Here is an 11230-nt window from a genome sequence, read left to right on the forward strand (position 1 = left end):
GTCCCGTTTCATAACAAAAAGTCATGTTTTGATGTGAAACCCCATAACATTTTCCTGAGATGTTGATTTATGACAATTAATTTGAAAATGAGTTGGTTTAAATGATAATTACAAAATATGCATAAGGGTGTTAACGTTGCTCACTCAATGAATGCCAGCCGTCTTTAAAGACCAAAGACTTAAAACTGCATGAGATCTCAGAGAGATGCACTGAAACATCACGTCCACTACAGAGACTAAAGCTCTATTCCCGGAGTCCTAAAGGCACTAAAGAGATACAATGACATTTCTCATCATATACAACACAAGTGGATATATTACAGGATCTGAAGTCTCTCGTTGAACACTGCAGCTCTTCTTCATGCGTCTCATAACCAGCCGAAACATCTACGGTTTCTCTGCTAAATAAAGAAAAATACTTCTGAGATGATATATATATATAGGTTTTATATGTGTGTGTCTTCCCAAAAGAATATTATCAGGTAATATACAGTACATACATTTAGCTCTGTTAAAGAAAACTTCTAAGATTATGTAACTATTTCAAAATAATATTAATGTTATATTTTTTTTGTATTATTCAATTTGCCAAAAGAATATATAATATATCCTACAATAATAACAGTAATTAAGATATTTACATATGATTATAAACGAGAGCATCTCTTTTAAATAAAGAACATGTGAGATTATATATACATTTATTAGTAATTTTTTGAAAGTATTACATTTCTAATATGTTATGCATTATATATCCTTTTTTGAATACATTTAATTTTTCAGTTATCAGGTAATCAGTATACTTAATTTAAGAACATCTCTGTTAAATAAAGAGATTATATTACCAGGTATTGTACTAATTTATATAATATATTCTTCATTTAACACATTCATAGAAATACTCAAATACACCAATTCTAGTAAATTGCTGATAATGTTCTTCTCATGATTTACTTATGTTATAAACAAAAAAGTTATGTTAAAGAAATTACGTGAGTTTAAATATTTTTGTGCATTGTTGCATTTAAATTGAAGAATATTAGAAGGTAGGCTTATTATGTATATGTTATATCCTTCGTTTAACATTTATATTCAGACACTCTTTTTTTTACAGGGTCTGTTTCTAAACAGTGAGAAATGCACCAGTTACAGTAATCAAGTTCAAAATAAACATAAATGGCATTAATAATGTGCAAACACATGAAACACTCACCGGATGTTGTAACTCGTGTTTTTGTTCTGGCGGCTGAAGATACTTCCCCAGTTGATTGATTACATTGAGAATTGTAAACATTTATTTATTTAGATTATTATTTGAATTAGAAGTTTTATGAAATGGTATGTTTAAATATGAAAATGAGGCATTATCTTATTAAATCTACTCTAATTTGCATACATTTCCAGAGCATAAATCCCAACGGTTAGAGACAGATTCTGTTGACATTATAGTAGGATTTTGGATTTCTCTTTTAATCACCCCATAAATATATATATATAAAAAAAAATATTTTTTACCATGTTTGAATAAAACATTATATAAAAATCATATTAAATATGAACAAACCCTTTAGTGAAAGCCTTCTGAATATAGATATGAATAAAACTGCTGCTGAAGCAGAGAAAAAAGCTTTTAAGAAATAAGGGCCGTAATTGACATTTACAGATGCAAATAGATCAAATGCAATAAAATGAAACCGCATTTGAGCAATGAGGATCTTGAATGATGATATTTGCTCATTTGAAAATACAAGTCATGTGTTTAACAGCTAAATACTTGAACTAATTAGGACCAATCATGAAATCAAAGAGGTTTACCTGGAAAAAATGTCCATTTGTATTATTATTCAACTCCCATAAAATATTGCAAAAGATATAATCGAGTCAGTATTTGCATGCATTTAGATATTTAGTATATTTTTATATTATACCATTGTTTTTTATTACATTCATTTGCAATGTTTCATATGATGCATCATTTATTGCATCATGCAAGACATATATAGTCTTTTTCCTAGAGTATATTGTTAAATTTATACTACTATGTTTCTTAATAAAACTGCTAACAGTTCTTCGTTCTGTTAAATCTTTTAAGGTGGTTTGTGTGAATGTTGCACTCATAGACAGTCGCAGGTTATGCATCAGTATATACAGCTGTTTATTTGTTATTTTTCCAAAACATCTCATTTACTACAAACAAATGCACAAAATTAATGAGTAATGGACATTCGAGGGAAAGAGAGATCAACACAAATGAGACGGTCTACACTGACGGACAGGTTAAAAATGAAAGAACGCTAGTTATACATTAGTGTTTTGAGCTTTTCTCTAGAAAAATAAAAACATCATGTGAGGTGTGTTGGTGACATGATCGCTTTCTGTGTTTTGGAAAGTCACGATGGGTTCTTAAGAGATCCAAACCACGATTCACCACCGACCAGATTTGTCCAAGATTTACAAAGACTTCAGAGCTTCTTTTATGACCACATTTATGCATTTCTTTCTGGTTTCCAGAACCCACAGAATTGCACCATTTTAGGAATAGTTCTTCCCAAAAAAACAGTTGCATATCTTCTTGTTCCAGATGAGCATTATTTTCATTCTTCCATGAAACCCAACAAGGAATTTGAGGCAGAATGTCTAAGTTTCATGCCACAAAAAGCAAGCAGACTGCGATTTATACGTCCAATTCCCAAAAAGGACAAACAAAAGCATCGTAAAACCATCATATCGTATATAACAAGTTGATTCGTGCACTATATTTGCAATTTGGAGCTTGGGAGGATAAATAACAGTCCACTTTGGTTGTATGGAAAGCTTTGGTTAAACATCTCTTTTTTGTTGTTTCACAGAAGAAACAAGTTTTGAATGAGAGCGAGTAAACAAGGGCAATTCTGAAGAGAAAACCTGGACAAAAAACCAGTGTCGGTGGTGAATCAGTCTCAAACAGATGAGTACCGTGTCTAAAACAGCATGATAAAAGTGCTGCTTTAACAACAACTGCATCAATTATCCTTCAGTTCTTGGAGACACCTGCAACCAAGCAATTATTAAATTAAATCAGTGATATCAAAACTGAATCCATTTCTTTGAATCAAAACTACATGTGACACGTAATCGTGAGTAAAAGTTCGTAAATATGGAAAATAAGGCACCTGATTCCAGGAGCGTTCTCTCGGATCATCTCTCTTGGGACAAACGTGTTTGGATCACTAAGAAACCATCCAGATTTCCCCGTGGTTTTGGCTCGGTTCATTCTGAGAGCTGAGAATCACAGTCAGACTGAACAGATTCAGAGATTCAATCTGGAGAACGCTTTCGCTGCGTTTGGAAATCTGCAATGGATGTACGCACTAGTGGACATGAACAGTCTTCTTCTTTGACCAATTTTCTCTTTCAGATCAGATCCGCTGTTATGTTGGAGCTAAAAATGTGAAGAGCCATGTTAAAATGAGTTGCTGAATAATAATCACACAAATGACTCCCCTTGAGTCCTGAGGTTTTTGTTAAAGTTGCATTGTTTTTTTTATTGTGACCCTGGACCACAAAACCAGTCATAAGGGTCCATTTTTAAAAATTGAGATGTATACATCATCTGAAAGCAGCTGAATAAATAATCTTTCCATTGATGTATGGTTTGTTATGATAGGACAATATTTGGCTGAGATACAACTATTTGAAAATCTGGAATCTGAGGGAGCAAAAAAATCTAAATATTGAGAAAATCTCCTTTAAAGTTGTTCAAATGAAGTTCTTAGCAATGCATATTACTAATCAAAAATGAAGTTTTGATATATTTACGGTAGGAAATTCACATGGAACATGATCTTAATATCCTAATGATTTTTGTATAATTGTATAATTTTGACCCATACAGAGTATTTTTGGCTATAAGACTGGTTTTGTGCTCCAGGGTCACATTTGTTTATCTGTGCACGTCTTTTTTTTAAAATGCATATGCCCTTGTAATCTTGAATCAAAATAACTTCCCTTTTCTTTGCATATGACAACAATCCAATCGATTCCCAATGGACAAATTCAATTCCCACTCTACATTTTGTTCTCATTCAAGAACCCATACTTCAGTAAAGTGTTTCTGGCCTGAGATTCAGAAGTGATTTCCAAATGCGTTCAGTCCGACTGTAAGCCTCGATCTCACCGATGAACTTCACAAACTGCATTGAAACTAACACCCAAACCCTGACACGCTCCCAAAATAAGGCTTTGGGCTGTAGGCACACAGAGGTGTTTAGCGGAGCCAGCGTGGAGAATCCGCTTCAATAGTGTCCAAACACTGAGCAGTAATCAGTCAGTCTCTCCGTCACTCAAAACAACAACAACAACACGACATTAGACGACTTCTACGCTGAAGAAGTAGTTCAGTCTGTAAAGTAAACGCTGGTGGCAAATCTGTACATCTGTGTGTGTAGTTCAGGGAATAATGGATGGAGGAATGGCAGAATGACAGTGAGGCTTTAGATGAGCGGATGATGAGGGAGAAAACAGAGACGATGAGAAAGAGACGTGTCCACATGGATGGCCCAAGTCAAAACCAGATAAAACTGGCCTCTTTAAATCAAAATAGAGAGCAATGTTTGGCAGGTGCATACAAGAATGTGTTCAAAAACATTGAACAATAATAATAATATCAGATCATTAATTATTATTAAACAACGAATAGCAATGATTATTATTATTTAAAAAATAAATGCTTTTATTCTTGTTAAAAGTTAATTATAATAATAAAAGTAGCATTATTACTATTATTATAATTAATATTGTGAACAATAATACAAGAATTTATTCATAAAAAATAATACCTGCATTAATTATTTAAAATAATACTACACAATAACTCTATTATTATTATTATTATTGTTTAAAATAACAACAAAATATCAGCACTATTAAATAATATTTTACTATTATAAATAATGTTATTTATTTATAATAATTATTAGTGCTAATTATTATTAAACTCTTTTAGCATTTTTATTAACAATAAAACTATTATTATTATTATTATTGTTGTCATTAATAATAATAATAATAATAATAATGTGAGGGAAGTCAGATATGCTTCATGCCACCCTTGATTGAGTTCCCACATGGTTAGAGAGTCTGGCCAGACCATTGGGACAAAGAGAAGCAGAGAAATAGACAAGAAAAGGCCGAAGAGAGCAGCTAGAGGGAGACAGAGGCAGAGTTGTGAGCCGTTACCAATACAGAGGCAAACTTCAATACACAAGCAAAGCAAACACTGCTATGCCTGCTCATGTAGATATACACAGTTTTCCGATGCTAAACGACAGTGTTCATGATAGCACTGTGAAACAGACAATACTTTACACAAGCTTATTGAGGATACTTTGGGATTAGCTAGCTTGGTTGTCAATGCTTTGACATTCTGCATGAGAAATAGTGAATACTGAGGGATACTAGCGGTCAGGCTAGCAAGAGCATCTCCCCACGACAAACGCGCCAAGATGTGAGCGTTTCTATTGGAAGCGCTCAACATGCATCTTGGGGAGGTGCGCCAATTTTGTGTGCACACAGCCGCCATGTTGCTAGTATAACAGAGATAACGTAGCACATCAAGAAATTGGCCACTGGTGAGGCAGTAAAGCACCGTTTGAGCTGCAGGCTTATGAAGACGTTTTGAGGTAAACAGTCCAGCATTTGAGTCGGAGAGGAATAAATAAGCAGAGGATTTAGTGTTTCTTCTTCTTCAATATCATAAAAACAAACATTGAAATGGTGTGATGATTACAAGTGTGAATGAATGAGAGGTAGTTCATTTTGGTTAACAACGGCACCTGGTGGTTTGTGTTGTCCACAATCAGCATTCAGACAATCATCAAGGATTCGTTCACCCGTTCATCATACATACATGAACGTAAATATCCTTCAGCTCGACTCAAGAAACCCGCGCAGCTTCCAAAAATCGGCGATTTCTCAGAGGAGCAGCACGAGCGATGGGTTTCTTAAGTCTAGCTCTGCGGCACAAGACCGACCTAAAGCTTCGCAAACATCTGAAGCGCTAGGTTGATCTTTCGCCATCAACTCAGCCAAGAACATCCAACAGAGAAGAACAACCTCTTCATGATCCATGTGGATGCAAAGATCACTGATCCAAAGTGCATAGACAGTCCGGACGATGTTCTCCTACACTGCAAAAAATATTTTCGTCTTGTTTACTAGCATAAACATCTAAAAATTCTTGAATCAGGATGCATTTACTTGACAAGTAAAATGACAAGATATTTTGGGCCAGTCATTTCCATATTGACCAGAGCAATATACCAAGCGCAGTGCAAATTAGAGCCGTCACAAATAAAGAATAACGAAATAAAGAAGCCACCGTATGTTGAAAAGAAAAAATGAAGGTTTGCTAGAAGTTGTGATAGAGCTGGTATTGAGTGACTCCTAGTTGAGGGGTCCAAGTTGTCTTTTATTTCCTGAAGCAAATTAAAAATAACATGGCTTGGTAAATATGATATGCAAACGAAATGTGTTCTTCTGGCATTAACAATAACTTAATACGTGTGGAAAAAATCCTCTCCCTTCTACCGCACACTCTCTGTTCTGTGCCTCTCCTAGCAACAAACTGCATTCATTTCAAGCGCAAAATATTTTAAGAAAGGCTATTTTTGGGCGTTACATAATGGCACAAATGCCAATAATTTGACAAGCGCAAACGTTGCGTGATTTATTTTAATACTCCCATAACTTCTGCGTCTGAAAGGTAAACTCCTACAAATATTCAATAAGGTCAGGTGCAAAAATAACTGTCCACGCCTTTTCAGCGCAAATTCTTCACTGCGCCTCTTTAATAAATCCTGACAGTACTATTTTAACAGTTTGCGCTGGCGCAAGATGTTAGTAAAACTGACCCTTTGTGTATTGTTTTCTACAAATATCAAAATTTTATCAGAAGTAAAGCTATCAGCCAATGGGGTAAGAAAAATAATCTTAATTCAAAGACTAAACAACTTATTTTTCTTACCTCATTGGCTGATAGCTTTATTTGTAAAATAACAAATACTTGTCAAGTAAATGCATCCTGATTCAAGAATTTTTAGATATTTATACTACAAAACAAGGCAAAAACAGAAAAGAAAGAAAATATTTTTTTGCAGTGTACGCATCCACAACAACCCCCCCTCGTGAAAATACTGATCAACGGACACCGGAGCAGCAGAAACCCCCGTTTTTCCATTCATAACGTCCATCCGTTGACACCCAATGAAGCAAACCCAAAACTGGTGGGACTCTCGTGGTTGGAGGTCCTTTCTCTTGTAGCTTGGTTGAGGTGACGAGGGCAAAGCCTCCTGCGAAATTCCAGAGCGGGACGAAGAGGTTGTCAGTTTATTTCCCTTATTGATCAGATGCAAGCGATCCAGGATCTGGATCTGAGGGTGAAAAGAGGCGTTTCGCAGTTGCGAAAACACTCAACGGCTGATCATCCAATGTTCTTTAGCGCTAGCAAAACTAGTATAATCCAATCGAAGCTTATCGTAACTGGTACATACATGTATCTGCAATCCAGTTTATCGTCCACAAGACGGTTTCGCCATTAGAGGACGGCGTTCATCCAACTCTTGAAGATCCTTCCAGCTGAGATGAACAGGGCATCGTCATTTTTTTCGTTAGCAGTCAACGTCTGGACGAGCCCCTCTTTTCTCGTTTCACCCGCTGCAATGTTAAAGCTTCGCTGAGTCCTTTGAACGGACTGTTACTGTGTGTGTGTGTGTGTGTGTGTGTCAGATTGGCTGGTTTGAGGCAGCGGTTGTAGCAAAAACGAAACTAAAGCACCAGTTTTGAGTTGAGTTTGCGAACGTGAAAACAGCTAATGCAGCTCAGCAGCAGCCTGGTTGAGATGTCTCGTCGATTTGCGGAAATAAAAATATAACCTGCTTGATATCTCAGAATCTGTACAAAACTAAGCCATGATAATCGTTTATAAACAATAAAATTCGATGTGGAATTCGCACCTAAAAGCATCAGGGATAGATACGGTCGTAAAAGCTTATTATGTCATCCGAGAGAGAAAAAGACACCAAAACATATGAAAATATCAGATTTACATATTTCTCCCAAGCTTCTTTTCAGCTGATTAACTGTATTAGCCTATCTGTACAGAAGCAATACAAGTGGTATTTACAGCTCATGACCACAAGAGAGCAGCGCAAAAACTTCTGGAATGGGGTCAAATCGGTGGGGTGTGTTTATAAACCACAAGTGAATCATTCGATCGTGCGACAATGATTTACACAGATTCCCTGTGTTGAGTTGAAACAAATATTTGGACATGCATGTAAATTGGTGCATTTGTGCAACAATTTACATAGACTCTTCCAAAAACGTGGTATTACGAACCATTTGAGTATGTAAATGTTGATGGACAATTCTGCGCACGTTTCATGGATGAGGCCCAACATTTGAAGACATGGCATGACAAAAATAATAAAATCTTCAAAATCCAGCACTTTAGTGATGGGCTACAATGAAGCGAGTCTGTATAAAACATGGATTTTGATGTCAAGATCTCTGATAGAGGGTAAAACAAGGCCTTGTCTTGAACTAAATCCACTGAAGATCCTGGTAATATGAGGTCGAAGCAGCCGGATAGCCTTGTTATGAATGATAAATAATGTTGAGCAGCATTCTCTGGGGCCCGTTTCTGCGCTTCGGCTCTCTTGTGGTCAACTAAGATCCTATCTATACAAACATTAGACCTACAGTCAGGCCTCCTCTCTCAGTTTAAAGTGTGTGTGTGTGTGTAGTATGTCTATAATGCATCCACCCTCAACATACACGCATTCATACAAATCAATATATCAACCAGGCCAATCGTAAAAGTTAGTAAAAGTGGCCAGTCCCAAAACCCAGTAAACTCCAAAATGTTCTGAACGAAACCTCATTCTGAACATACTACATAGGCAGCAACTCATACAAATAGCGCTTGACCTGACTTGCAATGGATTTCAATAGAAAGAGACACTGGTATGTAACAATGTGACACTCTAAAAAACATTAAAAAAAAAGAAAATAATAATCATGATTTTGCAGAACTAATTATATAAATTTTAAACAATTGATAAATTATAAATTATATAATAATAACATTATAATTATTTATAATTACAATATATAAAATTATAATTAACTATAAATAATTATAATGTTTAATTATATGAGTATATAATAATATTAATATTAATAATAAACATCTCATAGATTATAAATTTATATAATAATATACAATTATAATATAATTTATGATTATTTATAATTAATTATAAAATGTAAATCAATTATAAATAATTATAATATAAATTATAATTATCCACCATTCTGATTTTATATTATATAAATTTATAATTTATTTATTAGTACATTTATAATTAATAATTATCTTGCGTTTAGCAGCAAACCCATAACAAACATGGTAAAAAAATTAAATAAAAACTACATAATTTCACATTTATTTTAACTGCAACAATGCCACTGATTGAAACATTCAAGTTTTTCCTATGCCCTGTTTTTTTCACACACTTTGTGTTTTGCAATGCATTATGTGATTGCATGCAGAGTGTGATATGGACGCATATATTCGCTCATATGTAACCCTGGACCACAAAACCAGTCATAAAGATTTATGCATCATCTGAAAGCTGAAAATCTGAGGGTGCAAAAAAAAAATACATTTTACATTTTGATATATTTACGGTAGGAAACTTATGCTTCATGGAACATGATCTTTACTTAATATCTTAAAGATTTTTGGCATAAAATAAAAATGTATCATTTTGACCCATACAGTGGCATTAATCAGTGGCATTGTTGCAGTTTTTTTACCATGTGTGGCTATTGCTACAAATAAACCCTCGCTAATTTTGACTGTGATCTAGGGTCACATATGATGTCTTGAAATGTCGCCTATGTAGGGCGCTCACAAGATTTTGGAACAGAGCCATTGTGAATTTGAATTGCATTTAATTTGTGTATGTCTCTCTCACACACACACACACACATCTACGCACATGAACTAGAAGAGCCTGCTAATCCCATTACAACAGAGGATCACCTGGCCATAAGTTTTCATTTAATACAAACCATCTCTCTCTCTCTCTCTCTCTCTCTTAAATATAAATATTAGTTTATATGCATCGTTCTATCCATACATTATTAATACATTCCTTTCGGGAATTCCCCGTAGCTTAAAAGCGGGACTCCCGAGACGTTATCCAGACCTGTGCACCGTTCGCCCTCCCTCGCGTGCGCATTGCTGTAGCCCCCCGGGGCGTGACGGGTGACACTCTAGCGGTGTCCCGTCAGCTGCCGGGGGGCTCTCGGACGCTAGGACACCTCGCTGCCGAACACCTCCAGCACCAGTGGCGTCAGCTGCATGCTGTGCTCGGGCTGGAAGGACAGCGAGCGGTACTGCTTGGAGTGCTCCTCGTTGAGGCTGCGCAGGTCCGCCAGCTTCTGGATCATCTTGGCGTAAATCAGACGGCTGCTGGAGTGATGGATGCGGATGTACGCCTGCAGGACGTCACACAGGCGATCCTGCAGCGCCTCGATCCGAGCGTGGTCCTGAACGCCGGGCCGATCTGCAGAGAACAGACTCATGCATTCATAACGTAAACGAGATGCAAAGTTAACAATAGTGGTCAACATTTGCAGTGGATCAACAAAGTTAATCAAAGTTGTCCTAAGACAAGAACACATTTAGGACAACTTGATCCCATGCTGACTAGCGTAGATAAGAACTAGTACAAAACTATGAGTATCATTAAGGTTATGATAACAGCTTCACCTCAGCTTCCAAAGATGAATTGAAAATCACTTAAATTAATGTGACGATGGACCACAAAACCAGTCATAAGGGTCAGTTTTTTTAAATTGAATAAAGCAGCTGAATAAATCATCTTTCCATTGATGTATGGTTTGTTAGGACAATATTTGTCTGAGATACAACTATTAGAAAATCTGGAATCTGAGGGAGCAAAAAAATCTAAATATTGAGAAAATCACCTTTAAAGTTGTTCAAATGAAGTTCTTAGCAATGCATATTACTGATCAAAAATTAAGTTTTGATATATTTATGGTAGGAAATTTACTAAATATCTTCATGGAACATGATCTTTACTTAATATCCTAATGATTTTTGGATAATTTTGACCCATACAATGTATTGTTGGCTATTTCTACAAATATACCTGTGCTA

The 11230-nt window shown here is 35.6% G+C and overlaps 1 protein-coding gene across 3 annotated transcripts in view; it reads right to left on the bottom strand.

Annotated features, from left to right (window-relative positions):
* Window positions 1-9352: 9352 nt before the first annotated feature.
* LOC306860379 (vitamin D3 receptor A-like) overlaps window positions 9353-11230 on the bottom strand; it is a 61415-nt gene continuing 59537 nt past the window's right edge. For all 3 annotated transcript variants that reach the window (XM_079402048.1, XM_079402049.1, XM_079402050.1), the window contains one exon: window positions 9353-10613. In XM_079402048.1, the coding sequence (XP_079258174.1) occupies window positions 10360-10613 (254 nt within the window). In that variant the 3' untranslated portion in view covers window positions 9353-10359. The remainder of the gene's footprint in view (window positions 10614-11230) is intronic.

This window comes from Barbus barbus (assembly GCF_936440315.1).
Source record: "Barbus barbus genome assembly, chromosome: 41".
In the NCBI taxonomy this organism is placed as follows: Eukaryota; Metazoa; Chordata; class Actinopteri; order Cypriniformes; family Cyprinidae; genus Barbus; species Barbus barbus.